The sequence below is a fragment of the Haliotis cracherodii genome, unplaced genomic scaffold (genome assembly GCF_022045235.1).
Source record: "Haliotis cracherodii isolate W230 unplaced genomic scaffold, xgHalCrac1.p SCAF_4, whole genome shotgun sequence".
Lineage (NCBI taxonomy): Eukaryota > Metazoa > Mollusca > Gastropoda > Lepetellida > Haliotidae > Haliotis > Haliotis cracherodii.
This window is the reverse complement of record NW_027266297.1, coordinates 20,195,289-20,218,325: the sequence shown is the minus strand read 5'-3', so window position 1 is coordinate 20,218,325 and position 23,037 is coordinate 20,195,289. Positions and strand designations below refer to the sequence as shown.

General features: G+C 42.7%; 1 protein-coding gene and 1 long non-coding RNA gene across 8 annotated transcripts in view; one reads left to right on the top strand and one right to left on the bottom strand.

Moving 5' to 3' along the window:
- The window catches only part of LOC139480117 (single-stranded DNA-binding protein 3-like), a 107,017-nt gene that overhangs the window by 67,845 nt on the left and 16,135 nt on the right, over positions 1 to 23,037 (top strand). For all 7 annotated transcript variants that reach the window (XM_071263148.1, XM_071263150.1, XM_071263145.1 and 4 more), the window contains 3 exons: positions 120 to 177; positions 21,798 to 21,868; positions 22,412 to 22,509. In XM_071263148.1, the coding sequence (XP_071119249.1) occupies positions 120 to 177; positions 21,798 to 21,868; positions 22,412 to 22,509 (227 nt within the window). The remainder of the gene's footprint in view (positions 1 to 119; positions 178 to 21,797; positions 21,869 to 22,411; positions 22,510 to 23,037) is intronic.
- Positions 5,215 to 8,829, bottom strand: LOC139480120 (uncharacterized). Its single transcript, XR_011654401.1, has 4 exons — positions 8,658 to 8,829; positions 6,840 to 6,972; positions 5,973 to 6,041; positions 5,215 to 5,515 (listed from the first exon to the last, which is right to left on the bottom strand). It is a non-coding gene; the product is annotated as an uncharacterized lncRNA (long non-coding RNA).

Here is a 23,037-nt window from a genome sequence, read left to right as displayed (position 1 = left end):
TTTCATTGCCCAAAGTTTGAATACTGACCCAATCTGCCTAATATGAACATTTGTTACCAAGGGCCAAATTATCATTATGATTGACATATGAAAACTGTACATATGAAATCTCTTTACAGCCTCCCGGCAGTGCTGCAGGACAGATGCCTATGCCCAACAGCATGGAACCAAGGCCGGGTAAGTCCAAACTCCTCACATCTCTCTGGTGTTATGCATACAGTAATGAATACTACAGCGACACGACCCATCCGTATTCCCCTCGTGGCACACAGGTTGGAGCACTAGTGTGATTAATTGGCAAACATTTGAGCTATATTCATAAGAAATGTTCCCATAGTGATCCATCTCTGGCAGAGTGGGTGAATTATTCACATATTTGATAACATGGGAAATTGGATATAGTGATGGGCCCAAACACTGACATTGATGGTTGTCCATGTTTCCTGTCCAACAATGGAGAGAGTGAAATAAGCTCCGATGAAACAATGGACAATGTTGAGTGTTACTGATGGCCAACATTACGAACATCGGAACGAACTTGACATGGTTCTAGCTGTCACAGCTGATGTGAGGATCGATAATTGAAAATTGGTTTGGTTTATGCCTAATTGATGCACTGAATAAACATGTGTTGAAGTGAAAATTGTCAAAATATGGGACATTGTTTTACTTGAATCTTTCACTTGATATGGTTATGATCCGTTTGTCAACTGATCAGTTTTCAATTAGCAATCATGAGGACACAACTGAGTGTACACAGAATATTGATGGAGCGACACTTCAATGGTAGCTAGGTTGTGTTGTGCTAGAGGCAGACAGCTGACAACACAACACGGAGATCGTTAGATCTGAAGGGTAGAGTTGCGATGCCGGGCAGTAAAACAATGAAATGCAGAGTATGAGACACCCAATCAGGGGGGAGTAGTGACGATAGATGGCAAGCTTTGATGTGGAGTACAGTTGATATGACACAGGCAGTGATGTAGAGTGATGTGGAGTACAGATGATATGACACAGGCTTTGATGTAGAGTAGGGACCATAGATGCGAGCCAAGGAGAGGGGGAGTGAGGTGACGCACCGCACCAATTCATGGGGATTTGTGACAATAGATGACACAACCATGGAGAGGGGGAGTTTGGTAACACAGCCTTTGGGAGGGTGGTGGTGTTTATAGCAAAAGATGACACAGTCATGAAAAGGGGCGTTTATACTAGATCCTTATGCGGTAATATCCTTGACCGAATCCACTGATGAGATAACAGCCATGCGTACTGCTATTCTTGTAAATTACCCTTCTTTAGCATCCCTCTGTTGCCTCGTCCAGGTATTTCTAGGTACAAGAACATACATGCCTCATTCATAAAACCATTACAGTGAATTCTATTAAGTTTGAGTAGCTTCTCATTTCCTGTTCCAACTCCATGTGGCAGCCATATTGTTTCTCCCAAATGGAAGGTTGGGTACATATCTGCAGACTGCCATGCAGCAGTTCTGGAACTACTTTTAACAACACCCCCTTCTTCAACCACTGGCCGTATTGTACACTAACACATATAATATATCTCCAGGTCTGTGATGGAATGATCAGCTGCGCACACAGGTCATTGGGTTTATAAAATGTCCCTTAGTTGTCTTCTTACAAATTGAAATAGACTAATGTCTGTTCTACTTCTGTTTGCTAAATTTAATTTACGCTGAAATGTGGTGCTTCAAATTGAACTGTGTAGACTATATCTTCTTTTAAACATGCAATAAATTACATTCACAGTTCTGGTAGAGATCGAAGACCCCCGGGCCCATGACGTTAATGTTCCCTTGGAGAAAGCACTGTAACTTCCTCTCTTGCCATTAGACAGCAGCCCACAGATCTGCCCTTATCAAAAGCTTTTGTTGTCTCGTCACTGGGGTATCACAGAGTCTTAATCCATTTGATCATGTCATTTATTTGATAATAGCATAACCAAACACGTAATAAACAGCAGTCATTGGCCCTTGGCATGGATCGATTCAGACTGAAATGGCTTTCGCTGTGACCAGTCCAACCACAAACATGAAAACTGAATAAGTCATATTGTGGTTTGTTTTTTGGGGTCCTCTGTAAATTGGAGGAAGATCAATGAATACATTAAACAAGAATAGTAGTTAATGCAAACACTGAAAGAGGATTCTGACACTTATTTGAACAAAAGTATTTATGGACAGACCTAAGAGACTTCAGTATGGGTTAGAAGCTCTTTCCTACATGGGTTGAAGACTCCCTCTGTAAGTTTAGAGAGTCTCCCAAAAATTTTCCGAAACATGGGCTGGCGGCTCCTCCTTATATGGGCTTAATACTCCCCCTTGCATGGGCTGGAGTCTTCCCATTACATTGAATGGAGACTGTGAAAGGTTGTAGACTTCGGCAGTACAAAAGTCTCCAGTGATTAGGCCACTAGCATGGAGGACTAATTGATACTGCCATTATTACTGCCACAGCTTCTTTTGGTGGCTGGAAGTGCGATACACGTGGCTGGGTTTTATGAGGAAGTACTTTTAGTTATCTCTTATCTTCCTTTTGAGCATTCCAGACTTTTTTCCAAATGCCTGGTAATAGCATTCTTCTCCAGTGACATGTTACCTGGTGCTAGGAGCTTGCTGTAGGCTCTCAACACCATCTTTCACACTGAAGGTCATTGCTTTAAACCTCATTCTCAGATATCTGTAAACTGAAACTCGGTGTCACCACCCAGCTGTTCAATATATCTCCAGATTTAGAGTTTGCACCTGGGTATGAAATTAATCTACGACAAATTTGAACTGAACGTTCTGGCTCTATCTTGACAACTGATTCATCACAAAGAGAAGATAGCCTAGTCTCCACAGTCTCAGCATATGCAGTAATCTGGTTAAGCAGCCCTTCCAGATATTGCCAGCTGAGGATCTCAAGAGGATTTGGTCTGACTGCAGGTCACTTGTGTGATAGTTGGGTCTGTTAACAGAGAAGTGCAAGACATGTGGGGATATGGGCTGTGAAGTGCAAGACACATAGGGGCTATGGGCTGTGAAGTGCAAGACACGTTGGGGATATGGGCTGTGAAGTGCAAGACACGTTGGGGATATGGGCTGTGAAGTGCAAGACACATAGGGCTATGGGCTGTGAAGTGCAAGACACGTTGGGGCTATGGGCTGTGAAGTGCAAGACACATAGGGCTATGGGCTGTGAAGTGCAAGACACGTTGGGGCTATGGACTGTGAAGTGTATGTCAAATTCGGGCTATCGACAGTGAAGACAAGACATGATGTTGGGGCTATGGGCTGTGAAAAGGTCATGACAGTTGGGGCTATGGGCTGTGTGTGGTTGTGCCTCACCACCACAGGACAGACATGCCACGTGGGGCACAGGAATCTATTCATGGCATTGTGTCACTTGCATACCATTTCTTAGGCCTACATTACAGATTGATTCAAATATGAAAACACTTTCCTTGGAGGCTTTTTCCTCTGATGTTCAACTAAATGATGGTACTCTCAGCACGTCATGTGTAAACTGACAGGCTATTTTACCTAAGTACATAGAGAAGTGTTTAAGTAGCTGTGCTGTGTAGATAGATGGGACGCAGTTGAGTAGGCATCAAGACCTGTCGGATATGATGTAGGAGAACCATCAGGAAACTTGCTTCCTCCATTGTAACCCTGCTGACTCCACTACAGCTCTGCCCATCAAGGATCATTGGTATGTCTGTCATCACAACATACATGGATGATACATGGCCAACAAATATCACCTTAAGAAACAGTGGTCACAAACAAGCGCAGGTACTCTCGAGCTTTCTGTACCTACCGGACAAGATCAACATTAGTACAGATAACTCATTATGCACTGAAATGAGTAGAACCAAAGGTGTACATTGGCAGGAGACATTTTTCTTTCTCACATTGGACCGAGACCCCCTTTTGTCTGATGGAGTCTCTGTTCCTACATTGGACAGAGGCTCAGTAAGAAGGCATGAGACTCCTTGTATTGGATGGAGTCTCTGTTCCTACATTGGACAGAGGCTCAGTAAGAAGGCATGAGACTCCTGGCAGTGGATGGAGTACCTGTTCTTATATAGGCAGGTGCCTCACTTCCTTGGAAGGAGGAAACGTTAAAGTAAATGAACCAAGCGTGATAGTGTTCTTCCTAGCTGACACACTCAACACTGGAATATGGCAAGTCGAGGTTAGGACATTCATTCTTGTGGGGAGGGGCTCACAAATAAATCATTAAGAGAGGATAGTAAACTCGGGTCTGGCCAAGGTGGGGTAAAGTGTGTTTGACATCATGCATCTGAGAGCCATTGGACATAATACAGATTCCAGCCATACATTGAACTAACGAGAAGTGATGTTTTGGCAGGGTTAACGATGGGTAAATGGGAAGTAGCAGGCCACATCTTTCTCCGTGTGGACAACAGATAGTACCGGATCTAGTTGTCAGCATTACCTAATGCCAAGTTACTGGTTATAGGGTAAGATAAATCGGCCCACAAGTAGACTGGGAAATCTGTTGAGCTTTGGCTAATGCACCTGTATCATCCATGGTATCAGCTCTCCTGTCAGTATCTGAGATACTGTATGGTAAACTACCTGTGTGTGGAATGTTAACTGTTGTGATGACCTGTTGGAAGGTCAATCAGATCAGCGTCATCCTAACCTGTTCATGTTCATCAGCGATATATGTAATACAAGTCAATCATATTCTTTGTCCCATGTTTTATCAAATCAAGATGTTAAAAAGATATTTACCTTAAAAGGAAGATGGTTTCTTGCACAGCAGTGGGTTGGTTGTCTTTGCTCAAAATCCAATACTGGTATATATCCATCATTGCTACACATGTCTGCGTCCATAGCTGATACAGGTAAATCTCCAAATCACCATCATTGACACACGGACACATGGTGCAATCTTTGTGATGCTTGTAAATCTCCATACTTGGATACCTTTTTTCTTGGAAACAAGTAATCCATGTACACGTCTCAGTCATCACCCATTCCACTTTCACTTCACAAGAAACAGGTATCGACTGTCTCCCAAGTGACGGCCTCACCAGCTTCCCCCCCCCGTACACTCCACATCTCCCTGACTCCAGTACCCTCCACATCCCCCCGACTCCACAACACTCAACTGACTCCCGTTGAATGTCCAGGATGATGGGTTTACCACTCCCACATGTCAGCGTGTCTGCGGCCCATATCATGCCGTGTAATTTTATCAACTGATGACAATTCCACTGTTTGTGGTGAAGCACCCTGCCTTTTCCTAGTCCTGTGGGATAACTTGATTTGCCTTTGATCTGCTGCTGATTGTGCCTGAAGAAAGCTCCTCACACACACAGAGGATCAAACAAACACATCTCTGTCCAGGTTCTGGCGTGTGTATCACCCAATGTCTTAGTAGCTCTCGCACACACAAGTGATTGAGAAATACATCCGTCTTGCCAGGCAGTGGCAAGTGCAGCACCCCACGCTCCATATCATGACGGCCATATTTAGCACCTGAAATTAATTCCCTCATTTATGACAGGGTCGTGTTTGGTATAGTTGATTACAGTAGATCTCTTGTTGCCTTCCTGCCACTTATCTGAGGTATCCAATATTCTATACCAATAAGGCTGCCTTGATTATTTTGACTAGGTCGTGTTAGAATAGACCATCTTGTTGTGAGATGTTGAATAGTGGACAGTGAGCTGGGTATAAGATAGATCACCTTGTGTGACCACGAGCTTGTGTGAAATTGAGTAATTAGTGCTTGCATGCATGGGCAGAATGGAGGCAGATTATACTGTAGACTGCTATCGATCAATCGGTATCTTCTACCTCCTAATGAACACAACAAGAGAGACATTTGTGCTGTGATACTAATACTATCCTAGACTGACTGACATATCATTTACGTGCTATCATTAAATGAGCCCAATCCCCTATCAGCAATTACAGCAATCAGTTACAGTACCTGTCGTAATCTGGATATCCCACCTTATATTCTCTGACCCAATCAGATGGCCGTGTATCCAGGCTGATTCTGTCCAACGGAGTACAGGGAAATAAATTGAACGCATCAGGCCTATGTCTGTTAACTCGTTTCCATTTTTTTTTTGTTCTTTAGCCCCTAGTGTCGAGAGTTGTTTAGCTGCCAGGCATGCCCAGTTAAGTGGTAAATGGAAACTGATTAATATCAATATTATTCTTTGGCATATGTCGGCTATACTGTTTGGTGGGAGCCAGAAGTGCCATGTAGCCTTGTTTTCCATTCTGTGTCAGGCTACAGATGACAGGGTAATGATATAATTACAGAAACACTGGGATGATGAATCACCCTCCTGATGATCCACTAGTGTATTGAAACTAGGGGAGGAAATGCCACGATTGTTGGTCACTGGTTAAACGGGATATATTACTTAGCTAGAGATGGCAATATGTGGAATAGTTATGATATCCATATGCCCAGTAACAAAGAGTGGCAATTGAAAGCTTTTTGTGCCACATACTGGGGTCGTGGTGAGGTTAGTCTGTCATTACTGCATAGCAAATAGAAAACAGTTTACTCAGTAAATATTCCCGGGAAATTGCATTGCAAAAACTCTATTATCACAAATGTAAAATGATGTTAGGAAATGTGGCCAGTACGCTCGTCTGTCAGCATTTGTACATGAAAGGAAGGGGAGTAGATTACACCCATTATTTTATCAAGGGCAGAATTGCTCTACAAATTGAGTAGATGTCACAAGGTAATTATGGCTAATAATGCTCTTCCAGCTGTTGTATATATTACTGTTACACAATGTTAACGTGACAATCAAACAAGTCTGTCTATACTTACCACACAGCAGCCATGTAATGGTGTACCACTTCATCATAGATGGGGTCTTATATTCCATTAGTGGTCTTCCAGTCTGTATAATTACTCCATTGGGCAGATTGTGATCACATTACAGGGCCTCACCAGTTAGTGTCTGCAACACAAGATGGATGTGTGTACACTCACCTAGATGGATGTATATACAGTGTTATACCTCAGTCACTAGCCAACACTCTCCTGGCAGATACGAGTTTGTATTCCCTCCTAGCTAGATACAAGTGTGCATTTCCCTTTTGATAGAGACAAGCCTATTCCTCGTGAGATAAAAGCGTGTTTTCCTGTGTGAGCCAGCCACACAATGGCCGTGTATTACATTCCCTGAAGTAAATGCAGTGCCTGGATCATCTCTAAGTGCCTGTGTTGGCTTCACCAGTCACGTTTAGTTTATATTGTCACCCTATCATGTCTCCCCTGGCTGAGGCATGCTGAGATCTTTGCCTGTCTGACTCCAGCACAGCCTGATTTATAATACCAAGCATGCAACCAAATCATGTTTGTAGGTTTGATTTATCTGTGGGACCGGGCTAATCTGTCCAGTGTTTACACCTCGCTAAGCAAGAATCGCTCAGGGGTTTTGTGCAGTGTGATTAGGTTCACCAGCTGGAAAAAAATCCTGTCAGATTTGAAGGAAACAAATTACATGAAGCATTGTATTGTTTGACTTGTGTCACCGATATGAAAGACCCCTGAAGGGGAGGTAACTCCAATTATTAGCTTTGCATGATCCTCCATTATCCTGTCTGTCACAGCCATCTGAAACCGATCTTGACAATGTCACATGATCATGCATAAGATGTTGCACAAACACTTGAATTAATAGAATCACAATTTGTATTTGCCATGGGTATTAGGCAAAGGACACTCATGATTGGACAAAAGAAAAGATTTCAAGTTGGGATTGAATGGAGTGTTTCAATTTACTGTGTGAAGTTTCTAGTGACCAAGATTGGACATATGACTCTAAATTAATCTAATTAGAATGCATTGGTGGGTATGAGTAGGGATTTGAGGATGGGATATATTCTCCCTTCAGAGTCACAGGAGTTTTCTCGATTGTCTGAGGATGGTTGTGTCATGGAGGTGAGCTGAACTTGCCCACTCTCAAATAATTGGTTCACAACGCCTTGATGGCTTCCATTTTTACCTGCAGCCGGTAAAAGGAAATAAAAGCAACACACCCTGCCTGACAACACACACTGTTGGCAAGAAGCAAGAATATCAAAACAGTTGGGTAAGAACTGTGTCTTTTATAAAGACGCAACTTCTTAGCGTACTGGTGGTGTGATCGGTGGTATGGGAGCTGTGTTAAGCTAGCTCTGGCACCGAAAACAGCCTCTCTGGCTCTCCCACAATTACCTCCAGTCCATGATAAACATCGGATCTGAGAATTGGTAAATGTCTCCCGCTGACCATTAATGTAGCACTGATTGATTCATCAAGGTACATATGTCGTTGTGGACGTGCGACTGATTGATTTGGCAAAGTACATGTGTTGTTGTGGAGGTGCACTCGCAGCTGGGTAATAATTACCGTCTGCTTTTTCTACGCTGGTGATTACCGCATCTATGTTTGAAGTACAATCACCGCCCCAGCCCCTCCTCTTCCATCTGACTACTGCCCCGCCCTGTTCCATATCCGCCTTTGCCAGGCAGCTTGAATTATGCCTTAAACAATAGACACCTACATGTGGTAATGATGATTATTTTGGTGGCAGTCTGCTGCTCATGTCTGCCTTGTGATTCATCTTAAAGATTATTTCTAATTTCAGCTAGAACATACCTTCATGTGATTTGATGAAACACAGTCTTGACAGTTGATCTTTGTTGCGCTGTTCATCGACAGCCCTAGTTCAGTCCGGCAGTTTTCATGTTAAGATATTTGGGGAGCCACGTAGCCCTGGTTTGTCATGTCTAGATGTTGGAAAATCTTTTGATCCGGACTTGAATTACTTCTGAAGGCTATGAGATCGTACAGGAACACTCTCAACAGATCAAGTAGCCCACAATAGACCATTAACATTCAACATTGGCAAGATAAACATTTTGTTGTAGGACAATTCAGAAGGGCTGTAAATGCATTAATGTGTTCTCAGCCACTGTGGGTTGCTGGGTTAAACAGTGCAGTGATATTTCATGTTTAACATTCAAGAGCACTTCACAGATAGAAAAATACCTATTCATAAACCTGAAAGCAGAAAATTAAAGTAGAAACTTGTCATGTTCAATAAATGGACTGTTTTGTAGCACTTGAAGCAATGCCTCCTCATATGAGGACAGAATGTGTCTTTTTCCTGGCTGTAGAGAAATCAATTCTCTTCATTTTTTCCCATGATTCTTTTCATGAATACCCTAAATGGATACAGACTGGTTGAAGACTAAACAATACTGTAAACTTGGGTAGTATAATGTCTGGTGACTAGTTCAGTCAGACCCGTATTGATCAAGTTTGCGTAAATCAGTTTCATTATACACACCCTGCCATCGACAAAGTCACAACAAAGTGAAGGCTATTTCAGTAAACATGTCTGTTTGACGATCTATTCACTGTAACTAAGCAACGCTGTAAGAAATCAAGGAAAATGTTTTGATCATGGTGCTTTACTTCACATCTCGGAAAACACATTTATAGATTTTCAAATTTACCTGAAACAATTCAAGTGGGGTCAGTTTGTAAGCGTAGCTTATGCTGTTAAGTCGGCTGTATAGCTGTTATTACGCAATACATATCATCTGTACTGAAGAAATGACTGAGGGGTCCTCGTGGCCAAGTCTAGTACTTGCCACCTCCTCAAATTGTCCAGTGATAGAGCATCCACCCAGAGAGTGGAATGTCCGGTGTTCGATCCCTGGCCGCGTCATACCAAAATATTTTAAAAGATGGTAGTTGTTGTTACCCTGTCTGGCACTCAGCATTAAGGGGCTAAAACAAGGACTGGGCTGCTCGGAGTGTCTGAGTGGGGTATTCATGTCAAACTGGGGCATGGTATCTCAGTGGGCTATAGCACTATAAAAAGGGCATTAGTCTGGACTAGTACAAGCAGCTACATACACAGTGCATGCACGATGCTATATAAGTGCAATAATCTTCGACGCGATGTTAAACCCCATTTCACCTCACCTCACCTCACCTCACCTCACCTCACCTCACCTCACCTCTAAGACATGCATCTACAACATACCTCAAAGTCTTGGAGTGGGCAGGGGATGTCCTTTCTGACCTGTAGTACCAATGTCTACTTTTACTCCGGCATAATGTCCCTGAAGTTTCCAGCCTCCTGTCCTGCCTCCTGTCCTGCTTTGTCCGTTTGTTCCTTCAAAGAAGCCAGTTGTACATAAGATCTGCCTGCTGCAAGTGCCCATCATAGGTCTGCCCTGTCTTTAGCTCATAGTTTTAACTAGCTAATTCCTCCCACTGAAAGTATCGAGAGATCACTTTGCTTATAGCCAGTGAGTGGTCCACCAGCATAACCTCTGGTCTTAGGGTGGCCAATCGCTACAACCTGCTCTCTGTCCTCTGCCCTTGAATGTGACCGACAGTAATCCCGGAGTTATCCTTAACAGTGTTGTTTAATCTCTCCCTGCCCCTGAGAGGACCAGTCCGAACAGTGCTTGATACAACCGAAGACAGCTTTAATACTGACGCCTCTGACAAACGCTTTCAAATTTATCTGCTAATGCATGGAGTAATGGAGCAGTTTGAGAATGTATAGAGATGTCTTACCCTTTTATCTGGTAATGTTATAAATCTTTTATGGATTCCTTGCTAAGCGATAGGCATGCTCGAGGGATAGAGTCCCATGCTCAGCCCTGAGACAGCCAGGCTTTTCATCACATTTTAGACCAGTCTTACTTTGAAGAAGGCCTTTGAAATATAACTCTGGTAGAAGTAATTTCCCTATGAAGTATTATTCAGGAGTGTTAGATTCTGTTTGAAGAGAAAAAGGGCTTCTTTCCTGGCAAGTGGAGGCACAAATTAAAGAAAGCTTGATTCATTCTATTATCAGCAGGAAAACATTCGCATAGAACAAACACTTATTAGATTCCATGTGATTGATGGCCCCCAAGCACGTCCATATTGGGAAATTAACGTGTAGGGGAAAGAGACCTGATTTCTATTGCCTTACTGCATGGCACGGCATAATTATGCCAGCAAGGACAGCAAATCAGCCTTGTTGTCAAACATGGGATTTGCTCGTATATTTAAACACAAAAGACAATTTTAGGATTTATTTTGCGTTTTGGGCCGTGGCCCACTGATAAGATATGATTATGTGAAACGGGTTTCGTCAAAATGGCCTTAGGAAAGGGAACGACTGACAATGAGTTGGTTACATCAATTGATGTGAAGGCTTGATGGCTTAAACAGGCAAGCAAACTGAACTTAGAGAAGCAATTATCGGAGTTTCTTTTATAAACATAATCCGACGTGGATGTATTTTGTTTCAATCAGAAATTGTGCTGTATTTCCTGAAGCAGAAATTTCAATAAGGTTTAATTTTGGCTGCACTGTAGGGAGAATTAACATAAGCAAGTTGCCAGCAGTCTTTGAAGTACCATCACAAAGATAATTTCTTTCATGGTTGTGATTAGCTTCCGCAGTTGAGAACCAGTGCACTTAAAAGCTTTTCTTTTATCAATATTTTTGCATTTCCTCTTGCATGTGAAGTTGTAATTTCCTCTGAAGCCTCATAATTTTCCTGATTTTATCAATTCCAAATCTAATTGGATTTTCTAGAAGGGTAGCGACATGTTTATCCCATGAAACAAGTTACGGTAATGTCTCTGTGCAACCAGAACCATCAAAGAGAGAACAGAGAACTATTGCAGTAAACTCAATATGTTATTATATGCTTTATGTTACTGTCTATCATTACCCTCCACGCTGGAGCTCCCTATGTGTGTTGTCTGTCTACCTATCTTAACACACACTGCTGTGGAGTTTCTGTAAACTCCATTTGTGAAACAGAACACTGCTGTGTAGTTTCTGTAAACCCTACGGGGAAAACAAGGCATTGAATTTCACATGCACAGTGCGAAGTAATACCCAAGTAATGGTAACTTGATTGTTGGTTCAAGGACAACATTTCTGTTAAGGGAAATAAGAAACTAATATGTTTGAATCTGAAGTGTATTTAAATATTTTTTTGTAGCAGAACATGGAGGAAAAAATCTCATGCGTTTGAATTGTGATCTTGATATATTTTATCGGAGCTTTTTCTATCATTGCACGAACAGTAAATCTACAGTCAGGATGTGAGAAGCCCTCACCACCTGCTGTTAAGCTGACACAACTGATAGCTGTTGATTGGGTATTGTTAGATGATGCTTAATGGAAGAAGATATGGCAGCTATGTTGACCAATTGGGCTTCATCTCCGGTGTAATCGGAAATAGTCATGAAAATCACCATTGACATCCTACCCAGTCCTTTCAATACAGGCCAAGAAAGACAGTTATTGACCCCAGTATCAGTTAAAAACAGAACCGATTCCCTGTGCCAGTAAATGCTTCTAATGGATGTGAGAAAATAAGCATCGGACATATGTCTGTGTGGATTTACTAAATAGGTTTAAATACGATGCTGCGGCACATACAAATACACACACACACATGCACATACCTGTAAACAAACATGCACTGGGGGCCTCTCAGTTTCTTTATGCAACACGTGTTGGTGCCACCGATCACTTTGTGGTTTAGTGGAACAAAGAGAACCCGTCCAGAATGCATCCATGTTTATCCTAGGTATAGAATGCCTTGCTATAGAGTGATGCCCATCTCAGCACATGGCTTTGTAGTGTTTCTTCACAATAGAACATAAAACATGCAGGCTTTGATGGTTGTGATGCTGAGCTTCTTGCACATGCCTGTGATCACAGAATACTGGTTCTTCTTGCACTGACTTCCTACATTCTCGACATTGTTCACAACAACTGCCTCACCACAGGGCTGCTATTGCACAGATAAGTAGTTTCAAGGATGATAGCTTCCACAGGACACTTCTCCAATATTTTTACCTTCTTATCACCAAATCTGCAGAAATATTGCTAACTTTCTTCTGCGTAAGGTTCCATCGCTCCTCTTGACAAGGACATACTTAATTTCCGATGCTGCAGAAAATGCTATCAGCTTCAATAGCTTTAAAGTATGGGAGAAGATAGCCGTCTGACTGCCTGGTGCAGTGTTGAGACAGTATGGTATATAACTTGCTCATCCAGCCTCTGTACCAGATGCTCCAACGTTGACAAATCCCCACTTAAACATTTCTACTCTCTCATATCTCTGGAGTTTTTATTGATTAATAAATTGCATTCTTTGATGTAGTGGATAGACTGTCATTTCAGAACAGAATCTGAAATGGGAAATGCAGCTCAGCTTTTAAATATGCCTCCTGTTCATTACATCAAGTTGAGCACTGTAATGACTCTCATCTAATCTCAGACTCCACAAAATCTGCCCTTGAAGGATGGTTAGATTTATTATCAGCTGCTTACTTAGCAAGCTCTCTACAGTCCCTAACACACTCCACTAAATGCCTTGGCAGTCGTCAATACAAAAACCCAGATGGAAAGTTTCAGCTGTGTATGTCCTTTCATTTGATCACATCATCTGCCCTTTTGAACAAAGCTGGATTCCTTGCTTATCACCTCAAACACGACTTTCATTTTAAAGCAGGATATTAACTTTTTCATGCCTCAACCTAAGGCCTCTTTCTATTAACTTGGGCAGCTTCAAACAGAGCTTTCATCAAGGCCTCCTAACATGCCAGGCGACTGAGGGAATGAATCTGGTGTATTACACTGCAGCACAAGCTCCCACTCACATACACGTCCTTCCAGGATGCTTACCTTGAAAGACTACTTGTTGTGAAACTGCCTGCAAAGAAAATCGTTTTTTTCAGACTCTCCAATCATGGCTGACAATAGTCTATAGTGGGTCCCCCAGTGGTGCAAATACTGCTATTCAAACCTTTAGAAACCTAATAAGGGCAGGTGATGAATGTCCTAAATAACTGTTGATGGAGTGGATGAATGTGTCACGACTTGATTGAGTCTTTCACTGGAAACCTTTTAACAGCATTCATGTTGGTTACATCATTTTCCACGTATCGGCACTGATATGATTGGTGTTGCCCCTAAATGAGGCTTCTCTGACTGGCCTTGTCCATGTTTTGCTGGGATGTCACAATCTTGTCCACTATTTTCTGTCATTTACTTGGCTATTTGGTTCCATCAGACACCCAGACCTCATGAAACCTTTGCGAAATGTCACAACAAATCAGTAATGTCAATCACCCACACGACACTGAAGTTCCATTGTAGAACTACATATTCAACTCCACACCTATATCAGAATACACAGAATATCTGTACACGGAATCACAGTGGAAGAACTCCCCCTTTAACTGCATCACTCTGTGTAACTCTCCAACACACAGCATTATCAGCTTAGTATCAGTCACCCATAGAGACCCACTGAGACCTCTAGGTACCCACACCCATTAGGAGCTGTTGTCTGCATGTTACAATCTATACTCTGAATCACAGTGGAAGAACTCCCCTTTAACTGCTTCAAGCTTGTTCAGCCTAACTCCCCAACACAACACTATCACCCCCACACAATCTTGTCCCTTGCCACCCCTCGCTCCTCCTCGACACATATCTCGACACATATCTCCACCTACCTTTCCCCACTGTCCTTGTGCATCGTCTCAGTTCACAGTCAGGTGTCCTTGTGTGTTCTCTCAGATCCATCTTGTGCTCCCTTCCAGGCCTTTGTAGTATCACTGATCACATTTCAGACCAAATTAAATTAGTGTTTCTGAAGAAGACAGTTGAGGACCACAGCAGCTGAGGTCATTACCACACCGGGCCAAGTCTGATACACTGTGTATGCATAATGATGCGCTCAGGAAATTACTTTCTTTCAAGCTCCCTCGGTCTGTGAGACAGGTGACTGTGCCAGTCATAATCACGATGGCAGGGTTTTTCTGGTTCGTGTAGTTTCCATGCTGAGCGACATGACACCAGCTGAAGTAATTATGGCAGCGAGTATCTCTTTGATAACATTAACTCCATCATACAATGTTTCTCATCCACTTTGATCCCACAATCGACTCGTTCCTTCTTGAGCAGACGGACTCGGCTAGCATGCACGCATGTACAAACTCCCCCGTCTTTTGCAGCACCGTTTACCTCTACCAGCTCACCACTGTAACACAACTGCACTTCTTTACACCAAAGAAATTTAAACACCATTAGGAAGGCCTGTGATGTTTTTGATGTGTGTTTGAAAACTAATGAGTTGTCTACAGGGAAAAGATGTGCGTTTGATTGGAGAAAAGATCTTGAGGAAGGGAAGTAATGGTTGGATGTGTCGAGAATGATGTATTACAGTGAGATGATCACTGAAGCCTGCTCATCTCATGTGTATCCAGTAGGGCCAGGATAGGATCACACACACTCTGCTCAACTGGGTCAAATAAACCAAGGAAGTTCCAGCTAATGAAATGTTGAAGGCAAATTGCATTGCAGCCATGTAGAAGAATTCAGTTGAAGTTCGATGTTTATAGACATGTTTTTGATCCCACAGAGGTCAACATCTGTCCTTTGTTTCAAATATTGAAACAAAACTGTCGCCAGTAATATTTGGGTTGTTGGATGGACTTGAAGTATTAGATTATTCTGAAAAAAATGGTAATAACTTGCCTGTCTTAATGAGGTCGAATCAAATCCTTGAGTTGTGTGTGTACCGTCATAGCAACATTATCCATTTGTAATCAGTAACGTCACATACCACACTATCCATGTGTGATAAGTAACATATACCACATTATCCATGTGATAAGTAACATATACCACACTATCCATGTATGATAAGTAACATCACATACCACACCAGTAACATCACACAACCACACTATCCATGTGTGACCAGTAACATCATGTACCACAGTATCCAAGTGTAAGTAACATCATGTACCTTACTATCCGTGCTGGTTGGCAAACATCGTTGTACACTGCACCATCCATGTGTGATAAGGAACGGCAGAGCTGACTGCTGCTGGAGAAAACACATCATGTGAATGCTAACAAATACACCGCCAGTGTTAATTTCCTGGCCTTTCAGCCCGACCCACGTTTATCAATAAAGCATTGCACATCACAGCAACCAATTGGCGGCCTGTCCAGGAGCCATCCAGCTTCCCATTAATGCAGTTCTCTCGTATTAGACCTGTCAATTTCATGCTTGCTGACACTCCAAAGAAATTGTTAGTAAAGACTTTCTTAAGAATGTGAAGATGTCCTTTGAACTAAGTGTGAAGTTTGGTGTAGAGATTCTATCACTGCCAGCCATGTGCAGTGTACAAGTAGTAGATTTGCACACATCTCTATGTGGATATTTCTCATTGCCAATGCCAGACGTTCTACACTTGTGTTGTTGTCAAATACTGCCTTTGAAATCATAAGGAAAACCTCCTGCTAAAAGCTATCATATTAAATGGCCCGAAGTCATTGATATTTAAACACGAGCTTGCTGGTGTTTGAAGACCTGAATGTCTTGTAGGCCCACAATATTAGCACTTGACTATGAATGACTAGAGCTAGGGGTATCCAGTCCAAGGTAAGGTTTTGCTGTTGTCTTGATAATGCTGGTACAGGCAATGGATTCCAACAAAAACGTCCCTCACGTCACAGAGAGTATAGTGTTAGTAAGTACTCTGGCAGTTTGCATAGAGTGCAGCATACACACTGAAAAATTGATTAATGATTGGAGAGGATTTCTTCAGAACAGTTGCAAGGAGAATAGCTTTTGTGAAGGCAGGAGCAGCCTTATTGGAGATTTACTTGCAACAAACAGTGACTATTATGGCATTCATCATACACAATATGTCTTATTTAAAACAGCTGCCACATTTTAATAGAAGACAAATTTACATTTGATTAAATGGTTCAATCCAAGAGCAGAATAAACACAGGCAATTAAATGTTTGATTTATTAGCCTGTCGGAGAGATGGCAGTATTGTATACTAGTTTAGGTGTAAATGGATGCCCTGTTATCAAAGCTGTTTGCAATATATGAATAATGCTGAAATCCTGCTATATCTTTTCTTATTTTCACATTGGATGACTGTTTCTCATAAAGAGCCAGGCTCTGCCTGCTGTCCATTGTTAGACAGTGATTTTATGAAAACCATATGATCTCACACTGCTATTTAATAACTGTTCTGGTAACAAATTGAGCCTTGCCGATCTGTCCCAAAGGCCCTCAAGTACCTGGTGTTATTAGAAGCCTGCCAGATTGATAACTCTCAGCTTTTCAACAATTACTTGCTGTCCTGTAATGAAACTAGGTTTACCTCTCACGATGACATATCACGGCTGGAGCGCCAGTGACGAGGGAAAACTCCCATAGCTTGTTGTGACAAACGCCAGCCTCATGCTTGAATTAATCTGTTCTGTAATAGTGCTCATTATTCACAAGTTAAAAGCAATTACAATTTTCACAGTGCATTTGATAATATTGAGTAACTTGATACAATGTGACATGAAGTTGCACGTAAAATGATATTTTTTTAAGCTAATAACTATTGTTATTTTGCAAATTGGAAGGGAACATATTATTTAATTATGCCAGGGAAGGCATGTGACAATGTTATGAGATTGCAAGTGATGGAAATGCCTGGAATAGACAATTTTTCTTCTGAATGAATTCAGAATGTATTGTTCATAGTAAATTTGCATTTGAAAGTTGAAACTGAGTAATTATTAACAACTGGTCTCCATGCCATGACTTGAGATTTATTGGTTCTGACTGCAGCTTTTTCATCTTGTATGAAAAGTGTTGTCTCTTGCAGCAATAATTATTTTTTTCTGAACTCTGATGTATTGCATGGTACATGTCATGTCAGCCCCTAGGATGGTTGAGTAGCCCAGTGGTAAAGCGTTTGCTCGTCACACGGAAGACCCAGGTTCAATTCCTCGGATGGGTAAAATGTGTGAAGCCCATTTTTGGTGACCTTGTCATATTTCTGGAATATTGCTAAAAGCGCCAAAAAAACATACTCACTCTCTCACTCAAGTCAACCTCCGACAGTAAAGCCTAGTAAATAATTAGTAGCAATAAACCTATTGCAGTTAATAGTAATTGATGTTTTTGTTCATTATTGTTGGAAACCTGAAACCTGTTCAGCCCCTGGATTCTCCCACCACAAGGAAAAAGATGCACAACCAGAAGCATTGCATCCCTGATGAATTATTTCTGATAAAATGGCATCTGGCTGTATTTTCAACCATGTGTGGATTGCAGATAGAACTAACTGATTTAAATGGTCTCTTGATGTTTGTCTTGAGTTGACTGATTTTGGAGAGTATATGGATGAAATTCATTGAGTTAGATGTGCATTTCGTTCATACAGCAGGGTATGATTAAATATACATTCAATTTGTGCAACAGAGCCAACATTGGAAGAGCCTTCTTACAAACCTTTCACCACGACGGACTTGTCCATGCAGCTCAGTTCCATAACCAATGCCGAATGTAATCCCATTTCCACTCAAGATAGGAAATTATTCGTACATCCCATTTCTTGTTGGTAATTGCCTGTTGCCACTTTGTCCTGTGGTTTTGTTAAGTCCTGTTCTATTGGTGTGCATGTCTCCCATACATCATGAGTTGAAGCAACAGCAGGAAATTGAACATAGATTTCCAATCTTGTGTAATGGCACTTGCGGTCGTGGTGGTAGCAGATTCAGCACCAGACCTGGACGCTTGGGACCATGTGCTGGACAACTGCTGTAGGACAGGGAGTGAAGATTAAACAAGCCTTCCACCGAGATCTGCCTCTATAGAATGGAGAAATAGGAAACAGGTGGACATGAAGGCTCTTGTAGATTCCTGCCACTTCTCACATGCTGCGACGCTATGTGGAAGGCTTAAGACTTCCATGTGTATTTGGCATACTGATTCACGTTCTCACCTCAAGAGTGAATCCATTCTGACGTGAAATAAGGTACTTGCAAGCTATATGCTTGCCTGTTGTGTGTTCGGTATTGCCACAGGCTGAACAAACAGATCTATGTGAACTACACGACTTGTCTGCTCAGCCGGAGCAGACACCATCAGCTGGCTTATGTCGCCTAACAGACACTTCCATGACCATGTGTATCCAGAGCCTCAGTGTCTAATTAGACAAGTGTATTCTCACCTGCTCTAGTCTCTGTAAGTCTGGGGAGAGACCAGGGTAAGGTCATGTCTTCCTCCCCTGATCTGTCAACCAGCACTTGGTCAGTTATCGATGGTCACCGTAGACAAGAGGAATTGGTTATTTGTTTAATTGTCCCAGGAGGCAGGTAGGATGTGGCCTTCCCTTTGACCTCTCCCAGAACGACCCAGTGGTAGTCACTCATTTCTGTGCAATGCTGCAGCACTCCTGTACAACACTGTGGCCCTTCCAGCCTCCTGTACAACACTGTGGCCCTTCCAGCCTGCTGTACAACACTGTGGCCCTCCCAGCCTGCTGTACGACACTGTGGCACTCCCAGCCTCGTGTACAACACTGTGGTACTCCCGGCCTGCTGTACAACACTGTGGTACTCCCAGCCTCCTGTACAGCACTGTGGTACTCCCGGCCTGCTGTACAGCACTGTGGTACTCCCGGCCTGCTGTACAGCACTGTGGTACTCCCGGCCTGCTGTACAACACTGTGGCACTCCCAGCCTCCTGTACAACACTGTAGCACTCCCAGCCTCCTGTACAACACTGTGGCACTCCCAGCCTCCTGTACAACACTGTGGCACTCCCGGCCTGTTGTACATCACTGTGGCACTCTCAGCCTCCCTTACAATACCATGATACACAGTCAGCCCCTTGTGACAGTGTGACACTTACAGTATGGTTGCTTCCCCCTTGACTAAAAATCTTATTGGCCTACCACAGCTGACCCTGACCGCCCTGTCTGGCAGATTCACACTTTGCTGACGATTTTGATACAGCCCTGGAGAACCAAGTTGACAAGATGACACCTGTGTTCATTAACAGCTAGTCACTAAAGTTTGTCATTTTGTCTAACTAACACACACACACACACACACACACACACACACACACACACACACACACACACACACACACACACACACACACACACACACACACACACACTAAACTTTATCACATGCTTTTACTTTTCTTTGAATATTTTTTGGGAATTCCTGACTTCAAAAGATGACAAAGGACCAAGCTTTGGCTGTGAGCCATTTAGCTGATACATGCCCATCACAGCCATAGTGTCGTGTGTGCGTGCGTCTTCCTGTGGGTGCACCTCAACTTATCCTCTGGCTGGCATGACACACAGGTGCTCATCACCGGCCCATATGTCCTCATCTGCATGCTGCTCTGTGAACTCAGCCTGGGTGAGAATTAGAGCAGTGATGCAACTGGGTGCAGGCCAAGTCAGGGTAATCCTGCACATAGATTACCCATGATTACTGACTGCCCTCTAGTTACCTCTAATGGAGGCATACTGTAGTGCCAGCAGTTTACCGGGTGACTCCAGCTTTGTTGATGCACCCACCATAAGCCTGTCTACACATGGTGGAAGTGCTTCAGGATGAGCCGGACATGGCCCTAGTAATGATTGCAGTGTATGGAGCAGGTAGGGTGAGGGCGATACATGAGTGTATGTGCAACAGGTTACACCTTGCAGCTCAGAGATGTTGAATTGTTTGGTGTCGGCTAACCCCACCTGTCCTCCACAGATTCCACTGTAGCCCGGGAAGTAGACATTTATGCTCAAATGTCAACATGGAAGGTAATTGGTTTGTTGTAGATTAGAGGTTGGCAATCACCCAGACGGGGCCTTCAATAAACATGGCAGATCACTGTCTCATGTATCCGGCGACGGACCCCACGGTTGTTGAGGATCTGATTCAAGGATGGTTTTTTTAAATTAATTTTTCCCTAAAGAATATTTTATGGAGCTGATGTGTACAGATGAAAGTCAGATCAATGCTGGTGTCTGTATATTTCCACTGAGATGGCTCTTATACAAATGGTGGTCACATGTTGCCAGCCTTAGCCCATCATTAAGGAAGTCGTCAGGTTTTAATAGGATTTCGACATGTCATTTTCGGCTTGTTTGCCTCTTAATGGACTGGCTGCATTGTAGGGAGTTCTTCCTTCCATCTGACGGAATGCAAACAGAAAAGAAAGGTGAACTGTTGCGTTTATCCCTGAAGATTAGAAAGCACTATGTAGCAAGAGCAATTTCATGGTGAGTGTGATGTGGAGATGATGGTTCAGACAGTGTTCGTTACCAGGCTGCCATCGACTCCACTCATGCCATTGCTCTGTCTACCTATTTTAGTTTATTGAGATTTGGTGGGCTCCGTCCTCAGCACTGTTATGTGAAAACAGTTGTGTTTTAGAGCATACATGCTAATAGACCAACTGTTTCTGCTTATTGACTCTTGCAGCTGTAGTTACAGGCCTGCAGATGGGTAAAATTGGCTGCTATTTTAGAACACTATCCAGCTGTTGGATTAAAAAAATAAAAAAATAGCAACTTGCAAATTAACATGACTCATGATAATGATTTCTTGAAAATTAACATTTTATAGCTAAGGATTTCCAATTACCACTAGTTAATGTATAATGTTGAACAGGTGTGAAGAATGAATGTTGATGAGATTGGGCAATGCTTTTTACCCCATACACAGCCATGTCAAGTCAGTTTCCTTTAGGACAACTGAGCGTGAAGATGTTACTTGTTATTTGTCTGTCATGTAATTGGATTAAATACACACCATGGAATGTAATTATTTTGCTTTTGGCCTTGTGACAAAAGGTGGAAAAGAAATTAACTCTGTGAACCTGCTTGGGATGTTTCAAGGGAGATAACTCTATGTTTGTGTTGCAGGACACCCGGGCATGGGCCCAATGCAGAGGATGAGTCACCCAGGGGGCAGGATGCCCGGTCCAATGAACCCAGTAAGTTACATCTTCATGTTACAAGAAGGGGCGGTCGGATAGCCAAATGGTTAAAGTGTTTGCTTGTCACGCCGATGACACGGGTTTGACTCCCGACATCGGTACAATGTGTGAAGCCCATTTCTGGTGTCCCCCACCGTGATATTGCTGGAATATTGCTGAAAGTGGCGTAAAACCATATTCACTCGATCACTCACTCACTCACTCACGTTATAAGAGAGAGTGTGGTCTTAGTGGAAAAAGTGTCTTGACCAATCATCAATAAAGTCAGCGAGCCTCTTACGACAAGCATAGTCTCTTTTTACGGCAAGCATGGGTTGCTGTAGACCTATTCTACCCCGGACCTTCAATTGTCGAGTGCGGATATGATTAAGGAAAGGAGCAGCTCATGTCCCCAGTGTCTGTCCACTAACTAAAACCGGTATTCGATGGGTACAGTGAGATGGATATGTATGACAAGGCACAGATCTTACATTGTATGTTTTTTTAGTAATGGTGAATGAATAGTAAAGTTTGGTAACAGAAATGTTTTATTTGTTGCAGGTTTACGACTCATTACCAAGTTATGGTGGCATGAGGGGTCCACCGCCTAACTCAAGTATGGGGCCAGGAGGCCCTGCAGGAATGCCACCAATGTCGATGTGAGTAGTTGTGCCCTTCTCACAGTTCTTACCGTCTCCATAGGGGCCAGTGGCCTTCAGCACTGTAGCTTCTTCAGCAGAGTGCATCCCTGGGCCAGCACAGGATTTGCAGATCAAGGGTTTGAAATACTAGATTCTGCCCAATTTTGATCTTGGCTCTGTTGGTCAATAAGGTGACATGTCCATGACCTGCATCACTCTAAGCTGTCAAGCCACATTAAGCGGAAGTAGCCTTATGTAATTGAAATTCAGTAAAGTGGCGCAAATGGTGGTTTAAGTTACAGCATTCCTTATGGCTTTCTCTCAAGAAAACCTGACATGTCATTATACTTTGAATAATGTTCGGTGTGGTACAAATCCCAATTCACTCACTTAGCAAACCTGGACTCATTTGAGACATTAAGAAACGTAAATTATGCCGTTTTTATTCAGTGTTCCAGTAGCGTGCAGGAGATGATTCCATGGCTAATGTATGAACATGTTGTTTCAGGCCAGGGGGTCCCCATTCCATGGCTAATGTACGAACAT